General features: G+C 37.7%; 1 protein-coding gene across 50 annotated transcripts in view; it reads right to left on the bottom strand.

Moving 5' to 3' along the window:
• SVIL (supervillin) overlaps positions 1–25,860 on the bottom strand; it is a 173,912-nt gene that overhangs the window by 115,687 nt on the left and 32,365 nt on the right. For 26 of the 50 annotated variants that reach the window (XR_015734081.1, XM_034402494.3, XM_087892918.1 and 23 more), the window contains exon 1: positions 7,611–7,792. Coding sequence is in view for 27 of the 50 variants with exons in the window: in XM_034402494.3 (XP_034258385.2) it covers positions 7,611–7,632 (22 nt within the window). In the remaining 23 variants the exon portion in view is untranslated. Of the gene's footprint in view, positions 1–7,610; positions 8,024–12,886; positions 12,970–25,860 lie in introns of those variants that run through there. The other 24 variants (XM_087892926.1, XM_087892935.1, XM_087892942.1 and 21 more) reach the window with 2 other exon arrangements.

Here is a 25,860-nt window from a genome sequence, read left to right as displayed (position 1 = left end):
GCCTAGGCTTTTAGCAAGTTTAATTGAACCTTCGGGTGTGGACCTGGTCTATCAGGACCTTGTGCCTGACAGCTCCCTAGACCATGTTTCAACCTTAACAACTTTACAACCTTAACAATTGTGGACTTCAACTCCCAGAATTCCCCAACTGCTGAGGTTTAGAAACAGTGCTCTGAAGTACTGAATAATCAGCTGCTTCTTCTGCAAAGAAAACAGCAGATGTTTTATTTGCGTGCTACTCATGCTTACTGTTCTGTGATATGGAACAGAATGTCCTAATGCTTTTTTTCCTGGTATGCAACATCTGGATTACAGGTGCAGCATACAGTTAACAATAAAATAGTCTGACAATATGTCCCTTCAACCAGCTTGTATATCAAAAAGAGCCCTTCAAATATTGTTGAATCTTCTCGTCCCAAGAATAAGGCTTTTCTATAAATATGCTTTAACACATGAAACCACATCAGAGCTATTCAGAAAGGGAATGTTACTCATGTTTATTCAATTTGCTTTAAATATATGAAGCAAATTATGAAGCAAATTAATTTTACAGTTTGCTTTCAAATTATTTTACTTTGGGAAAGCTAATTATATATCATTAGTTTCTATGATGGTTTGAACCTGTCATTTCTCCAGAAGAACAGTATTCAATAACAGTCTTATCCATTCTTTAATGGCAAAGAGTGACATGAAGTTATTGACTGATCACCCTATTAAGGCTCAGTGCAACATGGAACTTCTGTTTGCAAGTAGCAATTGTCACTAAAGAAACAGCTGCAATCCAAAATCCTCTCTTTTACTGGGCACCGGACACAACAATTGGAATGGACATTTGACACTCGCCTCCATGATCCTGCCTTTTGGGGAAAGTGACAAGGTGAGAAGGATGTATTTATTTATATTTACATCTTAGATTTGTATCCTGACTTTCTTCTAGGAGCTCTTCCTTCTTACTGTTGGCCCCACTAATAGACCAGACCAAGAAATCAACTCCACAAAAAATGCTAAAACTTTTATTACAATTGGCTATAAAAACAGAATCTTGAAACTCTGGTTTTGCTGTTCTTTTTCTTTATTCTTATAGTTTAGTGAATTAGGGAGGATTTCCAAACATGATCTGGATGTTACTTGTTGCTGTGGCAATGGAACTTCATCAAGGTCATCTTCCTTATTCTCTACACTTCCTCACAACAACAATCCTGTAGACAGGTTTTGCTGAGAGTGAACTTGCATAGCATCACCAATTAAGGTATTGATTTAAGACTAGACAGACCTGGAGATCTAAACCTGGGTCTGCCCAGTGTGAAGGCAACATCTTAACTACTTATAGCACACAGGTTCTGGCATGTGCCACCACAGTGACCAAACAAAAGGGTTGCAATTTGTAATCTTCAAGTCTGCATGTGTGTATTTTTAAAGCAGCAGGGATTCCTTTATCGGTGTGAAACTGATAGAGGATTCAAGGCACTGGGTTATTAGACAGTGACAGAACATAGCTTGAGATATTTCTGCTCACTTGAGGGTCAGGAAGAGCATATTCTTACTGCCTATGCCACATTCCGAGGGTACAGCAGTGTCTATCTGTAGCATTCTGCTATCATTATTAGTCAAAATCAGTCATTCAGTCTCTGTTCCACTCAAACATGAAATTTGAAAGACTTGGCTATGGAAAGACTGGGATATCTGGAATCCACCACAATTCAAAACATCTGCATTTGACATAAGAATGGTTTGTATTCAGGAAGCTCTTAATACGCATTTGGCTTCAAATCCCAATTTTATGGGACAGCAAGGTGTGCGGTTTGGGGATGATGGGAGGTTTACTTCAACAAACATGAAGGTACTATGTTAGCAAAGGGCAACCTAGGAAGAAAGCAGTGTATCTATTGTAGAAGCTGTCTTACCTTTCTCTACTTAGATATACGGTACCGAGTACCGACAACACATAAGTCTGTGGATGGCTTTAAGAATGTCTGGGCTTAAGATATAAATTTCTTCCATAAAAATCTTTCCATGCTTTCTGATTTTAAAAGCACTTTGATTTAAGCTCTTTCCTCTGAGAAATTTTTTTCTGATCTCCTTTTTTCTGTTATTTTTCTTAATAAGCTTTTTAACTCTGACCTTTTGGTTCAGCTTAATTTCTTAGTTCATCCATTGAGACTTTGTACATGAATTACATGTTTTTAATGTTGTGACTGTTAGTGAGCCTTTTTTTCCCCTTTGCTTGTTTCAAGAGAGGAATATAATTATCTAAATAGAATAAATCAAGATGGGAATCGTACTGTAACTTTTAAACAAGGCAAAAAAGGTCTATACAGGTAGTCCTCAACTTATAACCATTCATTTAGTGATTGTCCTAAATTACAATGGAAATGGAAAAAATGACTTATGACCATTGTTCACGCTTAAGGCCCTTGCAGCATCCCCATAAAATGGAGCAAGATTCACTTTAACAATTATCTCATTTAGCAACAGAAATTCTGGCCTCTATTGTGGTTGTAAGTCAAAAACTATCTGCATTAAAATGTTAGCAGTAAGGGAAATATTGGGGGAGCTAGATCAGAAGCTCTCCCTAGGGGGACAGCCTTCTCTGTGGGGGCACCTATTGTCTGGAATGAGCTCCCCCCGGAGATACAGAGGATCCCGGATCTGCGCACCTTCCGCCACGCTTTGAAGATCTTTTTATTCCACCAGGCGGGCCTGGCCTAATCTTTTTCCCTCTTTTCTTTTTTAACATGCAAATTTTAATCTGTTTTTAAACAACTGGGGTGTTTTAATTTGTCTGGGCCAAATTATTTAATTCGATTTTATCCTGTTTTTTAAATTTTGTATTTATGTATTTTACTGTTTGGCTGCTCACCGCCCTGAGTCCTTCAGGAGTAGGGCGGTATACAAATCAAATAAAGATAAAGATAAAAATAAAGAGGAAAAAGAGATGGCTGTATTCAGATAGTTTCTATAAAAATTTAATATAATACGTTGCCAATTGAAACAGAAGAGCCCTCTTGGATAAAGAAGAGATGGAGAAAAACTTTAAGCTATAATTAGTTTACAATCAGAGTGTTTTAAAAGTAAAATCTAGATGTCTTTTGCCTCATGAATGGACAGCAGCATGAAAGCCTCTTAGGACAATGTCTATACCTGATTATCCACAGTATGAACAAGGCCAGATGGACGGGACTGAGCAAGCTATGTACTTGGGCCTCAAAAGATGCTAAGGGCTGTTACTTGGTTTTACTATTGTTTGATTAATCCTCATTGCAATATGTTTTTATTCTTTCAATGTTTTTAATGTTTTTATCATTTTAGAATTGTAAGCCACCCAGAGTCACTTGGTTGAGTTAGGCAACTACAGAAATTGAATAAAATAAATAAATAATAAATGAACCGTGTTGGTTATATAGCAGGGGTGTCAAACTCAATTTCATTGAGGGCTGCATCAGGGTTGTGTTTGACTTGGGGGGGGGGCTGAAGGGGCGTGGCCAGGGGGTGTGACATCACTCATTTCAGTGCCGCCTGTGGTGGCATGAGCGCTCTGCCAGCGAAAACGGGTTCCTGTTTTCAAACTCGATGGCCTCCAGCACTCTGCCAGCAAAAACAGAGCTCAGGAGGGTGCTCTGTTTTTGCTGGCAAAGGCACTGCTGGCCGGTCCTTCACTATTTCCAGGGCAGCCCAGTAAACCAGATTTAATCCGCAGGCCGGATTCAGCCCATGGGCCTTGAGTTTGACACCCATGCCCTTTAGCATCCATTGACACTGCACTGAAGCAGTTCTCATTTTGCATGCATGCATGCAAAAGACAATCAACTATTGGAGTATTAAGAAATGTATAGAATGGCCCATCTTCACATACAATCCTGCATAGAGGTATGCATGCGATTACTGGAAGAAAACAAGTTTATGTGACTACAATAGTGTCTCAATGTTCTCATCTTCAAAATATTGGCTTTTTAGGAATTCTGTTTTGTAGTTTATCACCATAACTACTTTTCTGGTAAGTGTGTTTTACAAAGGACTGATTTCATTTTCCACTTAGCTAATAGGTTTACTGGTCATGCTAATATATTTAGTACGTCAAATGTGTCATTGTTCCACATCTCTACAGCAGATCTACAAGACAGAACAAGTCTTTTTTTTTTAAAATCATAACATAGAGACATAAACAGAGGGACACAGATGTGCTACAATAGCTTATCTAGGAGATCTAGTATGTTGGTATTTGAATAAAAATTGAACTTATGGCATCTTAGAGCATAGTTTACTTTTATTCACCACATTAAGTTAGGATATCATGCAGTATTTATATGAATATGTGTGTGTGCTGCCAATCTTGTACTAAGAAATAATATTCTGGCCGGTTATAAAACAGGCCAGAATATTAAAAGCTATGTTCCATAATAAATGCTGTTGTTCTTGTTCTTTGTTTTTTTTAAAACTTTATTCATTTCCTTTCCCAGAAATGCCAAATGACGGAGAACAAATGGCTGATTGTCACTGCCAATTGCTCTAAACTATTTAATTTGGGTTTAACATGTTACGTGTGCATAGTTACTATAGTCTTTGAATCATGATTTTGGACTTAATATGTTATGTAAACCAGCCAATTATTCAGTAATTCATTATTCAGAAGCTGTGACTCAATGAACCCAACCAACTATGGTTAGTTCACCAAGCCATGGTTAAATATAATATAATTCAGCTTACCCTGCTAAACCAGATTATGTCAACTCAGAAATCACAAGAAAAAAGAGTTAAGCATAACATACAGTAATTTAAATTTAATGAGAATAAAAAGTGTACCGCTAATAGTTCAAAGGGCATAGTTCTTATTCATCTTATATACATGTTAATAAAGGCCATGCAAATCTTCCACTATAAATACTAAACCCCCCATGCTATATTTAATCTGGTGTATCTCATTGGTATTTAAAGGCCAACACATTTATTATTAATTGTAATACACGTCACACTAAAAAGGCATTGAGGAAAACATTCCATCCATAACGAAATTTATCCAATACACACACAAAAAGAAGAAAACAGATTCAAAAAATTTTGAATGACTGACATGCACAAACTTGGGACAAAAAAAAAATTCATTCGCATAACAAGCTGACAAAGCTCAAACATTCTCAAACAATTGGCTTTGAACACTTTTGCTACCAAACATTTCAAAAAAGTAGAAATTACTTACTTCATAAGTCTTGTTGGTCTTGTTTTTTTATAACCCTAGCTTATTTTTCTTAATTATAGGGAAAAAAATCTTTCACAAAAGAAAAAGAAGCCCCACTATTCTAAAACATTTAAATCCAGTGAACTAAGCTAAACTTCAGAAGAGGCTGCAGCATCAACAAAAAATTATCTCAAAAGCAAATATTAAAGTCTAAGTGACACATCACGTAAGAAGTTACTAGCATATAGGCTCTGAAAGTATATCTGTGACTGGCCAAGATGATTCAGTGCCAGATGAATTTAGAAAGGTGCTTTCCAATAGTGTATGCGCACCAAATAGAGTTCATGTGCAAAAGTTATACTCCAAGAACTAAAAGACTGGGCCAAAACATTAATGCAAAAACCTTCCTTTCAAATGTTGTCCAGCATCTGAAACTCTCAATAGAACAATTCTCTGGTTTAGCATTTCTATCCATCATTGGAATTCCTTCACAGACAACTATAGGCTCCCGAACTTTAGCCAAATGCAGGGTGGTAGCTTCACACAGGACCAACCTTTTATGGGCTGAACACTGGAGCTTTGATACCAGCTAATCTACCATAAATAGCTCTTGAAATGCAGAAGGATCAGGTCAGCTGTTATAACAGTCCTAGTCTGCAGCAAGTTCAAATCCTATTCCTCTGTCAAAATTTCCAATCTTAGTCTTTATTTCAAATGTGGGTGCACTTCCCCACTCTCCAAACAAAAAGTGAAGTGGGCGGGGAAAGTATCCCAAAAAACAAAAATGGGGAGGGTCAATTGCAGGGAAGAAATTAACAAGAGGAAAATGCTTCTTGGAAAGAAAAAGATGCATATATGGTCTGCATCATTTTAGTAAACAGTTTAATACTTTCAGATCAGAGTGATGTCTTCTAAATCACTTCTTCATCAGATTAATAGAAATGGCTAATTCTTTCCCCTCCCTCTAGAATGCAAAATCAAAAGATTCTGTGTTGCAGAGAGCACCCCACAGTGTAAGAAGCTTTGACATTAAAATCGTTATTGGTAAGGAGAAAATAAATAACCAGAGAGCAGAATAGGAAAGAAAACTCCTTTGATTAATTCAGAGATACCCAGACCAAATTAAAATACAATAGATCTTAAGGAAGACTTGTTATCCTTTGCAGTAAATAGTTTAAGGAATGCTGATGTTTCAACAAACACACAGTAATTCTATGATTCTACAGGATAAATCAGTTCAAGTCAGGGAATTTAATTTATTCAAACTTCACAGAAATAACAAGAATCATACTAGTACTATCTTCTTGTATTTATTAATACAATTTGTAGAGGTAGAGGTGTCATTTGTACAGGAACTCAATTAAGCATCCCATTTTTCCCCACAACAATCTTGTCAGGTAGGATGGGCCAAGAATAACAGGAGCAAAGTGAATATCCATGGCTGAAGGTGCCAATCTAACATCTTAAACATTACACCATACTGGTTTCATCTTTGAAGAGGCTACTGAAAGTCACTCCTATTCCCTTTCTGACCATAACTTCCCAGTTCCTTGAAGACTATAAAATAACATTAGCAGAATAATCTTTAAATGTGTTATTTAAAACTAAGTGTTACTTAAAACAGAGCTCAGAGAGGCGTGCTTCCAAGCAACTGTGCTTAGAATTGCAACCTTACCTACTGAACATTATGCCCTTACTTTTAAGTAAATCCGTAAAATGTAGTGCTAGAACAATAGTCATGTAAGCAAATGTAAGAAAAACGATACATGTATATTAGAACTAAGGAATTTAATTAAGTCTAAGTGCCATCTTCAGAAGACTCCCTCCTAAAGCAAGCACAAAATTATGCCTTTGTTCACAGCCATCCAGCAAATGTGAATTCTTCATGACCATTTAACCAGAACAACATTTACTCATAACACACCCTCTGCAGTTTTGGAGAAGTCATTAGAAATGTTTCTAGTAACCCAAGTTGCTATTACAACTGTCCCCTTCCTTTATTTAAAAAAAAATAAAATGCAGCATTAAATTTAAAAAAAAAAGTTTTCATAGCCATCCAATAACCTATATCATGGGGTTTGCAACATCCACCAGACTTCACAGCATGCTGTTAAAATTTCCCTTATGCCACACACTGCTTCTTTGGAATTTCTCAATGCTTAGCACAGATGACTCTCTGTGAAATAAATCAGAGCCACGGCTTGATCTGAGAGATTGCTTCTGCCTGCCTGCCAATACCTCCCATCTCACTTCTAGCTCCATTAAAAATGGCATATTGCAGGGATGAAGGTCCCCCACAAGGATTTTACATGACATACTCCACAGATACTCTTTAAGCCAATCACACACTAATTAGGGTGTAGGCACGGATTTCCTTTAGAGAGCAACTGAAATGAGCACATTTGCTTGTATTTCCCCCACCCGGTAAAAATCTTACCCGTTTCCATTGTTAGGATCATAATTCCACTTCTTTCTCTCTCTCTCTCTTTCACCCTCTCACTTTCAGGGTCAAGCTTTACTTATCCAGGGCATGTGAGCGATTCAGAGACACAGCTTCGCTTTGTTTGAGCTTATATCTTCTGCCTCACTCTCCCCTCCTCCCTTTGGTGTGAGGAGGGTGGAGGAGAGAAAGGAGGAAAACACTGCCTGTACCCTCGCAGCCAGGCCATCTCGATTGGCTCATTCACAAACAATTCTAATAAGCGCATTCATGTTTCCCCGAGAGCTTGAAATGATCCAGAAAGGCATTTTTGGACTGCCTTGTTTGCAACTTGCGGAGTTAGAAGTTAAAGCGCATAGCCAACAATTGTCTTTCAAGCAGCTTCTCTCCAGAAGGACTAACCACTGACTGAACACAAAACCTTGTACTTCCCCAACATTACCTAGACAATAAATGCAGGCTCTAGAGCTACACCCCAGTCAGGAGGATGCCATCACCTCTTTCAGGAGAAGGTTTAATATTGTTAACTTGTGCAGGAAGCTTTAAAATGGTACCTGAGGGTATCACAGGCAGCATATAATTTGAGATTGGATTTAGGCACAGAACCAGCTTTCCATGTCAAGACTCTGCTTTGGCACACAACCTATAATCAACGTTTCCTCAAGGATGTCTGGCAGAGGAGATTTGCTGTGAGTCCTTTATCTGTTTACAGAAGTTGTGATGATGCAAAAGGGGTGTGGTTGGTGTGATTTTCCATCTGGATTTGGGGAAGAGATGGTTGCTATTTTTTTGGGCTTGTTTGGGTTTATTATCTAAGAAACTTAGCAGACAACATCCCTGGCTGACCTTTGAAATGTTAATCATCAGATCTGCTTAATATTTAGATAGGAGACCATCAAGAAACAAAAAAGTTGGATACTAAAGTTGGAAGAGGGAAAAAAAATTCCAGAAAACAATTGCCAACCTCTTTTCCATTGTTGCCAAGAATACATGAACCAGTTGACTTGTTTTTATTTTTTAAGATTAGCTTGCTATGTCAGTCATGGTAAGAATTAAGAAGCTATGTCATTTTCAGCACTTGTTCCATAGAAATTTGGGGAAGGGAGGAAAGCAAGGGAAGGGAGATCCGAGGCTGAGAAACAAAGAATATTCCTTCTCCGTGGGTCTTACTAGGTTCTGAAGATGATCCTTTTTGGAAAACAGGTTGGTTCTCATGCACAAACAAGACTACACATACACTTTTTAGGATATTCTAAAAGCCTTACATAGAGTTGTGTGGAAAAAGTACTGTACTTTTCAGAGTATAAGACACATATAAGATGTATAGGACCCCCCCCCCAAAAGAGAGTGGAAATGTTGATGCATCCTATACAACGAATACAGCCATTTTTGGCCTCCTGAAACTCCGCCCTGTGCGTCCCATTTTTGCCAAAAACAGGTCCCTTTTTCGCAAAATCGGGATGTGCAGAAGATTTCGGAGACCCGCAGAGTGCTCCTGGAGGCAAAGGAAGGCACAAACTTTTTTTTTTCTTGTATTCCTCTTTGAAATCTTGGTGCGTCTTATAGTCTGAAAAAAATGGTATATCCCACTGATATTTTTGACTGTTTCAACATATGTAGGTATTTATTTATTTACTTATTTCATTTCAAACATTTATTTATTTATTTATTTATTTACTGCCTTTATTATTTTATAAATAATTCAAAGTAGCAAATACAGGTACTCCTCAAGTTACGACCACAATTGTGGCCAAAATTTATATTGCTAAATGAAACATTTGTTAAGTGAGTTTGCCTCATTTTATGACTTTTCTAGCCATAGTTGTTAAGTAAATTTATTTATTTATTTATTTATTAAATCTGTATACCGCCCTTCTCCTTTCGGACTCAGGGCGGTGAACAGCTAAAATGAAAACATTTGTACGCAAAAGTTAAAATAATTATTAAAACTAATTAATGAAATTTGGCCCATAATTTAAAACATATCAATTAAAAATCAGTATCAAACATTAAAACCAACATGGAATCATGTAAATCATTGTATTTGTTAATAACATGGTTGTTAAGCGAATCTGGCTTCCCCATTGACTTTGCTTGTCAGAAGGTCGCAAAAAGCTGATCACATGACCATACAACCATAAATAAGAGTCAGTTGCCAAGCACCTGAATTTTGATCACATGACTGTGTGACGGTTGTAAGTGTGAAAAACGGTCATAAGTCTCTTTTCACAGTGCCATTGTAACTTTTTAACTGTCACTAAATGAACTGTTGTAAATCGAGGACTATCTGTACACATAATACTCCTTCTTCTTCTATTTTCCCACAGCAACCATGTAAGAAGAGTTAAGCTTAGAGAGAACCATTTTATTTTTTTTATGCCTCGGAGAACTTGCAATACTTTCTGCTATCAGTATTAGGAGTAGGATCAAGAACAGCAATAATGTTAATGGTCATTATGAACAGAAGTATTAATTTTTAAGGAGCAACATCTTTTTTTTTGTCTAGATAGGAAACAAGTCTATAGAAGATAGTTTTGGCATGAAAGCATCCAGGACTGAGTCTTCTTATGTGGATTGCTTTTAAACTAATTATAGGTTTCTCCAAGTTTTATATTCATTTCCATTTTTTTATACTTTCGGAATTTTGCCTGTATGAAAGTTACAGTTTTATCTGTGTTCATTGAATGCAATTTGAAAATGTGTGGGAACAATCTATATCACAAAGTAAGGCCAAACTCAGCAAACAGCAAATACATGCTATTATGCTAAGATATAGTAAGTCTATATGTATCTACCCTAACATTACAGAAAATATGTAGGAAACACTTCCATTGCTCCTCATTGTAAAATATGCTATATAGATAAATAAAAATAGAAGGGCACCCTATTTTATGTTTCAGATTCTTTGCCTGAAAGCCAGAACTCATTCTTTAGTAGCCAGTTTGCTATAGGATAAAACTTTGTATAGAATAGAATAGAATAACAGAGTTGGAAGGGACCTTGAGTTCCCTTCTAGTCCAACCCCCTGCCCAGGCAGGAAACCCTACACCACTTCAGACAAATGGTTATCCAATATCTTTTTAAAAATTTTCAGTGTTGGGGCATTCACAACTTCTGCAGGCAAGTTGTTCCACTTATTGTTCTGTCTATAGTCCTTGCCATATTACTGCATTCATTGGTGAAGCTTCACTAATAAATTCAATAATTAGCAGTGAAAATATCCAGTCCATTGAGAAGGAAGTAGGACAAAACCTTACATTATGTGATCAATACAGTAGTACTTAGCTTAGAACTGTAATAGAGCCTGCCCATTCTGGACATAAGGCATGAAGGTACTAAAATGATTTTACAGCGGTTGTTAAATGAACCACTGCACTTGTTAAGTGAATGCCGCTGTCATTACCGAACCAATGGTTTGGCATGAGCGTGGTTTCCCCAAAAAACTGGAATTTAGAGCCAATTTTCAATAAAATCATCATAAACTGTGGTCATGTGACTGCAGGACATTGCACACACCCAGTGGTGGATTCTTCCCAGTTCGGTCTGGTTCTGCTGAGCCGGTAGTGGTGATGATATGATGTCACCGAACCGGTTCTGCCCCCCCCCTGTTATTCTTACCTTTTATTTGGCCCCACCCCCAATCTATTGCTGCCTCCTGAGTCCCAGCTGATGGGCTATAAGGAAAAACTGTTTAACTCTTGCCTCGGGGCTTCAAAGGGCTGCCCTACAGCTGATCAGTGGTAAAAGGCAGTTTGGTGGTAGACCGGTGCCTCCAATAACAAATGAGTAGACCGGTGCCTGCAAAAATAAATGGGTAGACCGGTAAAGCTCTGCAAGCAGTTAAAAGCCTGGTAGACCAGTACCTCTGTTAAATCCTAAAGAATTATCACATGACCATCAAGTCACGCCCACAAAATAAGCCACGCCCACAGAACCGGTAGTAAAAAAATTTAGAACCCATCCCTGCACATACCCAAAATGAGGCCATATTGCCAAGCACCCAAAATTCAGTCATGTGACTGTGGGAGGGCATGTGCAACTATTGGAACTTCAAATCTGGGTCATAAACAACCACCAAATATATCCACCGTAACTTTGAACAGTCGCTAAGTCAAGGACAGTCATAGTTATCATGTTACTTATAGGCCAATTTTTACATCTGTCTAGTTCAAGAACTGAATTAATGATGCAATGAATCTTCCTTGTAATCAGTGGTTGGTTTCTACTGGTTGTCCTCACTTCAGCTGAACCGATAGTGGTGGCGGTGGGAGGCTCCACCCATCCATCTGGACGTCATCATGGATGCTCTACACCTGCACAGAAGTTCTGTGCACATGCAGAGGCACCACCCACAAGCGCTCACACTTCCAAAGCGGTAGTGAAGATAAGTGGAACTCACTACTGCTTGTAATGTATTCAAGAAGTAAGGTTTTGGACAAAATTGTTACGTTTAATATTTGAGGTCTGTTGCTTCTAAAAGAAACTTTTTTAAAAAAAATAAATTTTATTAAGTATACACTTTAAAAACATTAGACTTGGTGTGACTTGTCTGATAATACTTTTCTAACACTTTTTCTTTCACGTATATTACAATATAATATCATGCATATTCCATATATACTTCTTGTACATTCAATCACACTTCAATTGCATACCTATTCCCTTCGTCTCTATTCAAATCCAATTTATTCCTATCTAATATTTCTTAATTTAATTTTATTTATCTTTCTCCCCTTTTCTTCACTGTTTCTAATTCTCTATCCCTACATTCCTCCTTTTCTCTAGCCATTTATAAAATGTATTCCAGGTTACATAGAATTCTGATTCATCTTTATCTTTGAGCTCCATTGTTAACCTGTCCATTTCTGCACAGGTCAATATTTTGTTAATTATTTCTACCTCTTGTGGGTTCTCTCTGCATTTCCAATTTTGTGCGAATATCAACCTCGCTGCCGTTAATATGTGTACCATAAGATATATTTCTTCTTTTTTGAAATTATCCCTTACTATACCCAGAAGGAAGAGTTCTGGCGTCATATTTATCATCTTGTTTAACATCTCTTCTAGCCGCTGTTTTATTTGGCACCAAAAGTCCTTGGCTTTTGGGCACCCCCACCACATATGATAATAAGTGCCTAATGTTGCTTTACATTTCCAACATTTTGGTGAGCAATTTTTGCACATTTTGGTCAATCTTGTGGGTGGGTAATGCCACCTGTAAATCATGTTGTATTGATTTTTCTTCTAAAAGAAACTTTTGTTAATAAGCTCACCTTAACAGTTGTTCCTGACTGCCCAGAGCACAGCAACAGACACCGATTCACCAGAAAAATTTTCAGTCTGAAGTTACTTTTCCCTAGAGGAAATAAAAAACATGTGATCATTAAAGGGACTGTTAAGTCAAATGAAATAATTATTGTCTATTTGAACTTAAAGGGTGCCTAATGCAGAGCTTTGTTAATGTCCCATCATATCATGCACTTGTGATCACAGCAAGTATAAGGAGGAAGCATGGCCTGTTCCAAGAAGTAAACATCTTAAAGAGCTAATTTAAACATCTAACAACATCATCTGAAATTTTATGAATGCAAAGAACAGTGCACAATGTTGAAGTCCTCAAAAAGATAGGGTTAAAGGTGATGATCTGAAAGATTAACAATTTGATGTTGCGAGTACATGACATCATGCTAATAAAAGCAACGTGAGTATACAACCAACCCTTTCTGAATTCTGAACTAAGATTGTAGAACTCAAACAGAGAAGATGACTCCCAAGAAGATCAATGTGCACAGGCTCTGATATCATAGATCATAATCTGAATATTTGGCAAATATGTTGAAGCAATGGCATGGTGTCTCACATATGGTATTCTTCACTTGAAGTTGTACTCTGGTTTTGTTTCTTTTACTTATAACAGGATAACCAAATTGGAAGAGACTTTGGAAGTCTTGTAGTTCAACTCCTGCTCAAGCAGGAAACCCTATACTATTTCAGACAAATGGTTGTTCAAACTCTTCTTAAAAACCTCCAGTGTTGGAGCACCCACAACTTCTGGAGTCTTTTTTCTGATTAATTGTTCTAACTGTCAAGAAATTTCTCCTTAGTTCTAGTGTGATTCCATCCTTGATTAGTTTCCATCATTAGTTTGCTTCTTGTTCTGCCTTCATATGCTTTGGAGAATAGGTTGACTCCCCCTCTTTGTGGCAGCCCCTTAGATATTAGAACATTGCTATATTAGGTATTGGAATACTGTCTTGATATTGGAACACTATTATCAGCAAAGAATCCCTTACAAGTCCTTCTTCCAAGAGAGATACTGAAGAAAAATATGAAAAATGAATTTTAAAAATCTACAAGAGAAAAATAACAGCTTTTTTTGAGCGATTTGACTCAGTAAGACTCAGTAAGAAATCTGTATAGAAACTCTAGCCTCCCTCTGAAGCAGTTCCTCTCATTATACAATGACCTCTAGTGTGCTGAGAAAGTATCACATTTATTACTTTATAAGTAACTCAAGGCAGTGAACATATATAACACTTCTTACTTCTCCTATTTTCCCTACAACAACAATCCTGTGAGATAGGTTGGGCTGAGAGGGAGGGACTGGCCGAAGGTCACCAGGGAGGTACTTTGTTACATTAACAGGAAAGAACCTCTTACAAGGCTTTCTTCTGAAAGAGATACTAAAGAAAAATATGAAAAATGAATTTTAAAAATCTATAAGAGAAAAGTAACAGCTTTCTTTGAGTGATACACCTAAACTAATATCTGCTCTATTCTAGTCCAGCAACTTCATAGCTACACCTCACAAAAGATCACTTTCATTTCAAAAACCCCCATTTTTTTGGTTCCTACAGAGAATTAAAACTGCATGTGTGTCTTAGTATATTCAGAAGTAAAAGAACCTAGATTTATGGATCTAGGTAAGCCAATGATTTGTATAAAATGAAATACTCAGGCATGTAGCTCTAGCCCTTAGACTTATATACCGCTTTACAGTGCTTTACAGCTCTCTCTAAGTAGTTTACAGAGTCAGCATATTGCCCCCAACAATCTGGGTTCTCATTTTACCGACCTGGGAAAGATGGAAGGCTGAGTCAACCTTGAGCCTGGTGAGATTTGAACTGCCAAATTGCAGGTAGCCGGCAGGCAGCAGAAGTAGCCTATAGTACTGCATTCTAACCACTGCGCCGGTGCGCAGTGTCATAAACAAAAATATGCAAAATGGTGCATGCACAGAGCAGCCAGTCAGGGATGGATTGACCCCTCCCCCTATCAAGAATTGTAGATTTTATCCTGGCAAGCATTTGCAGTATTGGGGCTGGATGTCACCTGAATACAGACTGCAGATGTTCTTCCATGGATGCCGTGGTGAGGACTGCAGAAAAACCAATGCTATGGACAGTGAAGTGTTAGAACAGCAAAGAAGAGATGAAGTAAAGGAAGACATTGGAAAGGCTGACGAAAGGGGCAGGTTGAATGCACCGTGCTTGAATTCAAACATGGTGGTGGCAGGGAAGGGAGGTACGGGACAGGTCACCTTAGAATACTGGCACTACTGGATTTAGGTCACTTACGGGAACAAAGTCTCCAAACTAATGATGTGTTCAACTGAAAGAGATATGGGTGAATCTCTCCAGCCTTTAAAATGTGACAATATCACATCTGTATGTGTCTTAAGTGGGATAGGAAGAAACAAAAATTACTACAAAAGTTAAGAGAAAGCTGCAGCTGCTAAAGCAACCTGTGTATGGCTTATTCATAAAATTACAGAAATTATTCATTTTTATTTGGAAAGCAAGTGGAGGAGAATGAGGAATAAAGCTAATGCACACATGATAATAAAGTTTCCCTTGACCTGGCCATGGTCCGTACCTTTTTCTGAATAATAACATGGAACTGCATTTCTTCCAGATTTTTTTTATTATTATTATTCAAGCCACTTTGCAATTCTGGCATTTATTGGTGATCTCCCACTCAAACATCTAGGTCCAATCATATTTATCTTTTCTGAGATCAACCAAGTCTGGCTAAGTGCTCCATCATCTGTTGCAACATAAATCACATAAGGATGAGAAAATGTAGAACAAAAATCCATATACCCTACTAAAGGATGGTAATCCTGTGGAAGAAATATTGCCTGTTCACCCAACCAAAGTAATTGATAATAAGTCACCTTATTATCTTATGTACCTTTTCAATATTTAACCTTTACAATATTTAACCTTTACACGTAAGGAAAAATCACTATCAATACATCTAGCCTCCATTCTCAATCTCCCAACTTCACTTGCAACTTTACTATCTCTCTGATCTGTAATCCTATCTTAGAAAATGTTTCTTTCCAAATCCTATAAAAACCAGGAAATGCACGTTTTGTTTCTGTTTGGGTAATGAAATGCTTTCATAGCAGAAGTTATATCAGTAAAGTATTTTACAATCAAACTATGAAAATTAAAATTAAAATGTAAAGTATTTTACAATAAAACTGTTTACTAAGACTATTACTATTATTATTATTCTCATCCTTCCTATTACCTATTTCCTTTTCTACTTATGACTATAATTTTGTTGCTAGTATCATTACAATTTGTTTTATTTAGTTTCCTAGTATGATTTATCTTGATTGCTTATTTAGTATCCTATAACTATAGCTAAGTATTGTATCTTATGATTCATGATGAATGTATTTATAATAACTACGATCATGATTTATCACATATCTTTTATGTACAGAGAACTTATGCTGCGAAGACAAATTCCTTGTGTGTCCAAGGAACACACTTGGCCAATAAAGAATTCAACTCAACTCAGCTCTCCTCTCCTCTCCTCTAAAGGTTAAGGAACATCTTGCTTGATACAGGCTAGCTCAGAGAGCAAACAGACAGCTTGAAAAGCTTCACTACAGATGCTATTGACTGTACTATAAGCAGTATTAATTAAAAAATGGCAAAGTAAAAGGTAACAGGATCACCTGTTTCGAGCAACAGCAGGCTTTCCAAGCAAAGCACCAGATGCCAACTGTCTATACTTGCTTAATATCACAAGCAAAATAGTTATCTGCCAGCCACATGGAAATCTTTAAACATAACCATCTGGCCATAACTTGAGCATTAATCTATTTCGCATTACTACAATGATTTATTTCAGTTTAAGCTTCAAAGAGAATTTTAAAATATAATTGGGGAAACATAAACAAACTTAACCAGATGCAGAGTTCATCCAGTCATACACTAAAACAGAATTGCTATAAATTCTGGCTTATGTTCATAAACAGTATGTTGGACATATTCACCTTTTGCTCTCATGTAGTTCTGTCTGCCGGAGTGGCAAAACAAGCCAAAAGAATCAAAGGTAAAGGTAAAGGGCTCCCTTGCACATATGTCCTAGTCGTTCCTGACTCTAGGGGGCGGTTCTCATCTCCATTTCAAAACCGAAGAGCCAGCGCTGTCCTGAGAGGTCTCCGTGATCATGTGGCCGGCATGACTAAACGTCAAAGGTGCACGGAACGCTGTTACCTTCCCACCAAAGATGGTCCCTATTTTTCTACTTGCATTTTTTACATGCTTTCGAACTGCTAGATTGGCAGAAGCTGAGACAAGTAACGGGAGCTCACTCTGTTATGCGGCACTAGGGACTCGAACCGCTGAACTGCCGACCTTTCGATTGACAAGCTCAGCATCTTAGCCACTGAGCCACTGCTTCCCTAAAAAAAAAATCAAAAGTACTAGTTTATTTGTTACTACAGATAGTTCTCATTTAATGACTGGTCATTTAGTGATCAAAGTTACAACAGGCCTCTGACCTGGTTCTGATGGCCACACTCCCCTCTGCAGTCATGGGATCATATTTCAGGCATTTGGCAACCAGTTCACATTTGCAGCCATTTTCAGCATCTCACAGTCATTTAAACATAAGTTTCCATGTTTATTTCTGGATTCCAGCAAAAAATGGCCATTGATGAAAATTGGTTTGTTTAGTGATCATGATGTTCATTTAATGACTAATATTCACTAAGCGATTGACCCTCCCCCCCAAAAAAAAGACATACAATCAATCATGTTCATGTGGCGAGCAACATAACAATGGCCACAATTTACAACCATAATTTCAGGCTCAATTATGGTCATAAATCAAGAATCTCCTGTATATTAGGATTAGGTTTTCTGACCTGTACTTGTCAAAGAAGCTGGAGTCTGTTCTTGGTTTATGATTTTCTGGTAAGTTTCAGAGTGACATGCCAGGAATTCATGTATGACTCTAAAGCCAAACCATCATTTTAATATGTCTAAGTTTGTGAAATCATTATGACAGGAAGAAAGACTAGGAGCACTGGCCTGTGCTAGTCCACTGCTTGTGAATAATAAACCCATAATTCACAGCACTGCACACTGACCTAATAATTTATTGAAGGTTCTCTGTAATCCTTGGCATTCTCTTGCAATTCTTTTTGGTTGGTCTATCATTCACTATTATTTTTATACAAATTGATGAATGCCATTTTCTACCAGTCCAAACAATAGGTTAGAAGCTTGGTTGATCAACGAAGAGACTATTGTGATCTTCAGGCGTGTACTTTGGCAGGAACAACAGACCTGATAATTACCAAAAAGTACCCACATTTCCAGTGAGCAATTATGAAGATGTGACTGTAAGAATTTTGAAATCCAGATAAAAGAATCTAAGCGGGGGCAGGAAACCACAATCACAAAAGTTGCTTTGATATTGTTTCTTGTACATCATGACTGATTATTGCTCCAAAGGAACAATGTAATGAGGCTTTGAAAGAGCATTTCCTTCCTAAAAGTGATCAAAATACATTCCATTGAAATTGGTACAACTTACTTTAAAAATAAACATGATCACCAGGAGTCAAAGGAAATTCAGGGGAATTTTTACCAATCGATCAGCTTATAGTTTGCCCTGTTGCCTAATAATAATCTAGTGAAATTTTTTTTTACTCTAACTGCTTGCAAAACTGAGCAACTTTCAAAAGGCTTACATTCTTTTCAGCCTTTGCTTAATATGTCGGAGCTAAGAACAAGTTACAGATGTCTTGTTTTTTTAAAAAACTGCAGAAGTTTTAAGGAACCACAAAGAAAATACAGTAGTTCTTCCATATATGCTATTTCTTTTCCTATGATGAACTTCACTATTGCTTTACATGAACTCCATTTAAATACTAATCTTACCTTAAAGATAAAACTAATATAACAATTTAAATCTTCACTCATTAAAAGACTGGACTGCCATCTGTCAGATATGGTGTAGAGCAGGGGTGTCAAATTTGCGTCGTCACGTGATGTATTGTGACTTTCCCCCCCCCCTTCACCAACCGGGTGTGGGCGTGGCCAGCACGTGATGCATCCAACTGTGGGCCACATGTTTGACAGCCCTGGTATAGTGTCTCCTGCTTGGGTGGGGGGTTGGACTAGATGGCCTACAAGATCCCTTCCAACTCTGTTATTCTGTTCTGTAAATAAAACCTCCACAATTTTAAGTTGTGTGGACTTCAACTCCCAGAATTCCCCAGACAGTAGAATTCTCAACTGGAAACTGAAAGCCTAAACTTTTAGAACTGCTATAATGAATTAAGCAGCAATTTAATTGTGTACTGTAGAGGGAATGCAAGCATGATGGTTTCATATACTGAGAAACAGATTACCATTAAATAAAAGATGGATAATCTGCCATCTATATTCATCTCACTTATGGAGGCACTCAGACTTTTTTGAACCTCTCTGAAGTGCCTGCAAATTAAAGCTTAATATTTTTTTCTAATATATAGCAGAGCAAAATAAACTGCAAATGTTACTGACTTTTTTCCCTTCATAAAGGCAAATCACGGGCAAAAACATCACCCGCTCCACTGATGTGTAAAACATTTACAAAAGTATTTCCTCATATCAGAGAAGGCAAGCTAGCTTCATAGAATGATTTAATGCAAAAATTGTATCCTAAACAAAAATAGGTCTAATATACAGTAGTTCTTATTCTAAGATGGAAAACTTTGTTAAAAAATTTCTTTAGCACAAAGCTTTGTATGTTATCAATTAGAAAGACCTTGTAGCTGTGTGGCACAAAATAGTACATGCAACTAAAAGATTACCTGGGAAGGTCAATGAATGCCACCTAGTTTTATAAAAATATGAGTTAACCTCACTATAATATATCTTAATTTGCTTAATCAATCAGAATAGAGTTAAAAGGTATCTTGGAGGTCTTCTAGTCTAACCCTGTGCTCAAACCGGAGACCCTATACCATTCCAGATAAATGGCTGTCCAATCTCTTCTTAAAAATCTCCAGTGATGAAGCACCCACAACTTCTGAAGGCAACTGTTCCACTGATTAATTGTTTTCATTGTCAGGAAGTTTCTCCTTAATTCCCGGTTGCTTCTCTCCTTGATTAGTTAACCTTAATTAACCCTTGGAATTCATTTCCACAAGACATGATGATGGCTACTAAATTAGATGGTTTTAAAAGGAGATTTAGCAAATCAGTGGAAAAAATCTATCAAGGGTTACTTTGAAGATTTAATGTTACTACCAAGTTGGTGCCTCTTGCATCCAAATTATAACTGCAGAGGGAAAATGGTAGGAGAGGTGTTTGCCTATTTCCATCTCTTTTGCTTGTGAGCACCCTGAAGTACTTGATTTACTCTTGGGAAAAACAAAATGCTGGACCAAGATGAGTCTTGGCAATCCAAGAGAACTATTCTTCTGGTATTATCACTGTACTTTAATTCTTTATACAACAAACATTACTATTTGGCTCTGTTGGTTTTATCACCTTGAAAGAGTGGTCACTTTTATGCAACCCTTTTAAGAGCAAACAGCAGCCATAAATATTTCCAATTGTAACAGAATTAGGCCAAGTCAAAACAAAATTCTAGTTTGCATAATGCAATGCAGAAGTGTTAATCACTCAATCAACTCTTTATTCACCAAATGGATACATAGCCAAAGTTGAGTTTTTACTAGTTTTACAAATTGATGGGTTTCTATAACATGCAAACAAAACAAAACAAAAGTCTTATTTTTGAGGCTAGGAGCCATATGCAGCTGTTTCAACGTTGCAAATATTACTAGAGCAACTATTACAATTTTGAATACATTCAAGTGGTACTAGAGCAGGGGTGTCAAACTCGCGGCGTTACGTTGGCGTCACATGGCATATCGCGACTTTTCCCCATTTTGCCGGGGAGTATGTGGCCAGGGAGTGACCCATCCAGCCCGCGGGCTGCGAGTTTAACACCCCTGTACTAGATGATTACATCTTGTGTTTATTGAGACTTTGATGTCTTTAATAGTGAGTCTGATACAAATAATGAAATAAAGCACACAAAGAAGTCTGCAATGTTCAAAAATCAAAAAATTGAAGGTATTTCTTAAATTTATATTCTATGTCTTCTCCGAAAACTCAAGGCAACATCTCTAGCAGCTTCTCCTCTATTTTTATACCCAAAATTACCCCGCAAGTGAGTGGGTCAAGAGAATGTGACTGGCCCAAGGTCACCATGAGTTTTCATAGTTGCGGGTGGATTTGAGTCTAGTGTTTCCCCCTTAACCCTTAAGCCACACATTCTTTTCTTTACTGCAGATATGTGCAGCATGTTTACCTCTGAGAGTTTCACAAGTGGCCAGATCAGAGGTAGTATCTATGCATCCACTTTTAATTCGTTTCTAACCCAAAATCCAGGGTGGATAAAAAGTGATGATTTTTTTTTAATTAAAAATGTTTTTTTTAAATTTAAATCAGATTTTTTTTATTTAAATTGGAATTTTTTATTTTTATCAAATTTATTTTAATAAAATACCGTATTTTTCAGAGTATAAGCACCCTTTTCCCCTAAAAAAGAGAATGAAAATCTGAGTGCGTCTTATACTCCAAATGCAGCCCTGCCCAGCTTCTCAAATTGAGGTTTCAGAGGCTAAAAAAAGCATCAGAAATGAAGCTTCAGAAAAATAACCTCCAAACAGAACTTCAGAGGCTTTTTTTCTGAAACTCTGTTTTGGAGGCTTTCAGAGACAGGAAAAAAAGTTTTTTTCTTACATGGAGTTTTAGAAGTTTCAGAGGCAGGAAAAAAAGCCTGTGAAACAGAGGTTTCAGAGGCTGGGGAAAAAAAAAAAAGCAAGGCACAGAACTCACAACCAACGAACCTGTTGCTAAAATTCAACTCTGGGAACAGCTGATTGGGGATATTCCAGGAGGCTGATTCACCCGCCAATCAGCTTTTTTCTTATTTTCCTTCCCAAAAACTAAGGTGTGCCTTATACTCCGAAAAATACGGTACTTTTGGAATAAAAATCTATCTAAAGATAGTTTTCTATTTAAGATACATTAATAATATAGTTTATTCCGCATGAAATGGAGCTTAGTTATGTAGCATCAGGCTGTATATTCTGCAACATTTACATTTTTATAAATATTTTGTAAACTCATTCAATGAATCCAATGAATCCAAGCTCTGCAAGCTAAATAGCAAACTTCCATTTTGTTTGCAAATAATAATATTAAAGATTCTAACTACCAGCAAGAATGAGTCCTTACATTTAAAGAGCACCTGTCATTTCAGATCCATCATGGCAGCACCTGCTAGGGGGCATCCACTCACCTGCTGCCCGCCCCATCCCTCACCTTGTTGTGTCACTGCCCCATCACCAGCCTTCCCATTAAAGTGAATGGGACTGTCGGTGAGTCAGCAGTGGGTCAGAGGAGGAGCCGCTGCGGGACAGAGATGACAGTTGCTCTTTAAAAATTTTAATTTAAATTGAGTTGATTTAAATCAAACCTTTTTACTAGTGATTTAAATTGTGATTTAAATTGAGTTGATTTAAATCAAATCCACCTTGCCAAAATCCATCTTGCACTCTTCCATTGCCCTCCTTGCTGGGATTTTGGTGCTCTGAGAAAAGGAGAGGCAGTGACGATTTTTCTGACTGCCCCACCTGAGATCAATAGTGGAGGTAAGCCACTAGTTTTCAAGCTCATTATTGATTCCAAGGCATCAATAGCAAGAGGAAATCAGCAGTTACAATTTCCTTCTGGCAGCTTCCTGATAGGAAAAACAAGCAGAGATCCCTGGACTGCATTGACAGCCAGATTGGCTTCCGGCCCAAAGATTGCTGACTTTTGCTTTACAGTAACTCCCCCACTTCCTATCCTTCTCTATTATGTAAAAGCTAGCATCCCGAAAGAAACCACAGGAATTGTATTTAATCTCCCATTAAAAATGAATCCCTTCCTCCTAAAGAAGTGCCTCACGTTTCTTCTGTGTCAGAGCTATGTCCAGCCATCTCTTTATCCAGGTCTTCATTAAACCAGACTCTGTTGTAGCACAGATTCACCCCAAGGGAATTCAAGGAAAAGACAGGTCTAATAATTAAAGCCTTCATAGAGTTGCAGACAAATAATGAAAGAGATCTCTCTATTTTGATCATTTTACTTTCTGATAACAATAGAGCTAAGACAGGAGTTTAATAAGTATTTTTTCTGAAGTGGCTCCCAAGAAGATATCTCTATAAACCTGCAATGAAAAGTAACCAAGAGTCTTAAAACTCACACACTGATTGCCCCAACAATCCCTGTAGATTAGGGGTGTCAAACTCGATTTCATTGAAGGCCGCATCAGGGTTGTGTTTGCCCTTGGGGGGCCAAGGTGGGTGTGGCCAGTTCGACGTCACTCATGTCATTGGTGCCGGTGGTGGCCCAAGCGCTCTGCCAGCAAAAACTGGCTCTTGAGCTCCATTTTTGGCTGTGACAGCTTCCTGCAACCCTCTACCAGAGAAAACAGAGCTCGGGAGGACTACCTGCGGCCCTCCTGAGTTCCGTTTTCACTGGCAGAGGCACTGTGGGCTGGTCCTTTGCTGTTTCCAGGGCCAGATCTAAGCACACACCCCTGGGTCAGTTTGACACCCTGCTGTAGATAATAGTCCATTTCTTCAGATTCACACTAGAACTGGAAAAGTTTTCCCCATCCTTATCTTCAGCCAGAGAAGAGTGCCTGAAATAAGTTTGCATTAGTTGTATAAAGCAATAGATACTCAGTTGTAGGCATACAGGAAGGGTGTGTTTTTTTCCTTTTGTTTTGTTTGGCAGAGAAGTTGCTGATTCCATATCCATCAGGTTTGTGTCACTGTAACCATCTGAAAAGATTTTGCATTTATGGATATCAATCTGACTTTCCAGATGCAGGTGTTTTGATTTATGAGCATTAACAAATCGAGTTCTTTCGGCATGCACTATCCTGTTTGCAGGAGGCACATAATCCTTTTCATCCATATATTCACCTATAAGGGGAGGGGAGGCATGAACTGGGGGGCGGGCAGAGGAATTTTGGAGCTCGAGGACACCATTACAGCTTCCCACATCTCTATGAAATGCAACAGCCTGGAGGTAGGATAGAGGAAAGTAGTTTTTTAGAAACACAAATGTCAAAATGCGGCACAAAGTGCATTTGCATGACAAACTAACTCCAGGATTTTAAAAGAAACATGTTGTATATTTAAAACAAATATCACCCATACATATTGTACACAGAGCATTAAAGTTGCTGATTATATGAAGAACAGGTTTAAAAAAACCTGTGGGTCATATTATGGACACCCTTCTCTACTTGGGGAAAAACACCTTTGTGTCGAGTACAACTCTTCATAATAGTATGGAACAGGGGTGGTTTCTACTGGTTAGCATCTACTTTACTACTGGTTAGCATCGTGTGCACGCTCTTCTGCACATGCACAGATCATCTATGATGACATCCAGGTCAATGGGCAGAACCTCCTGACGGTTTTACTACCGGTTCTTGCGAACCGGTCCGAACTGGGGTCAACCCACCACTGGTATGGAAGCAACCATGCATTTTTCTTGGTAATATTTGGGAAGCAGTTTGCCATTCTGCCTTGTCCAATCACTAACACATTTTCACATATAGATACAAATGCAGAAATCAGCACACATCCTGTATTTCCTCCATATTTATTTGGGAATAAGATACGATGTTAGGAAGCATTCCACCTTTTCAAGGTGGGTAAAATGAAGATCCAGATTGTTGGAGAAAATATGCTGACTCTGTAAACAGTTTCAAGGGGGCTTAAAGCACTTTGAAGTGGTATCTAAGTCTAAATCTATAGCTATGTTAAGCCTCAAGACGTACAGATGTTGTAATTTTTTACCATTGTTCTTGCTGAATCCACATATTCTCTCCTATATTTCATGGATTATTTTCAAACCCCATTCAGCTGGGCAAGATTAAAAAAAAACAAGACCTACCCAAACTTTCAGTAAGATACCTTTAATGCCACTCAGAAAGTAGATGTAGAATCTTAGTAAGGGTAGGAAGATTTTCCAACTCTTCTTTATAGTGAACCGGTAATTAAAAAATGCTTAAAAAGTAAAAAAAAAAAAAAAAAATTCCAAAAGTCATGCGTCACTCAGCTGATCTTCAGAACTTTTTTTTTTTTTTTTACTTTTTAAGCATTTTTTAAAAATGTTTTTAAAAGGTGTAAAAAAAAGAAGTTCCAACGATCACAGCCGTGGTGCGCGAGCTTGGGAACCTTTTTAAAAAACTTTTTAAAGGCATTTTTTACTACTGGTTCTTTACTTTAAAAAAGTAAAAAAAAAAAGTTCTGACGATCACGCGCCACAGTTGTGATCATCGGAACCTTTTTTTTTACCTTTTTAAAGCATTTTTTTTACTACTGGTTCCAGAGAACCAGTAGTAAAAAATGCTTTTAAAAAGTTTTTTAAAAGGTTCCCAAGCTCGCGCATCACAGCTGATTCCCCCCCTTGCTGTTCTACTTACCTTCCCAAGCCTCCTTTTGGTGCGTACTGTGCAGGCGTGTGCGCGTGTTTGGTGCATACAGCATGCGCTTGGCACAAAGTGCACATGCGCAGCCAGAGAACCGGTAGCAAACCAGTTCAGATTTCACCACTGATTCACATGTTCTCAATTTAGACTCATGGCAACTAGCTCATATTTATGACAGTTGCAGTGTTCTGCAGTTAAGCGATTGCAATTTGTGGCCTTTTTGGCTAATTTATGGCAAAAAAAAAAAAGAGGTTCATTGCAGATTGGATTTGCTTAATGGCTGTTTGATTTGATTAATGACTTCTGTAAATATTGTCTTAAAATTGGGTCTGGCTTAACTTATAACTGCGGCCACTTACGACAAAAATTCCAGGCCCAGTTATGGTTATAAGTCGAAAACTACCTGTATTCCATATGGAGTAGCCCTGTTCTTTTT

This window comes from Pantherophis guttatus, chromosome 4, assembly GCF_059756535.1.
Source record: "Pantherophis guttatus breed Tessera chromosome 4, ASM5975653v1, whole genome shotgun sequence".
NCBI classification, from domain to species: domain Eukaryota; kingdom Metazoa; phylum Chordata; class Lepidosauria; order Squamata; family Colubridae; genus Pantherophis; species Pantherophis guttatus.
This window is presented reverse-complemented; position numbering and strand designations above follow the sequence as displayed.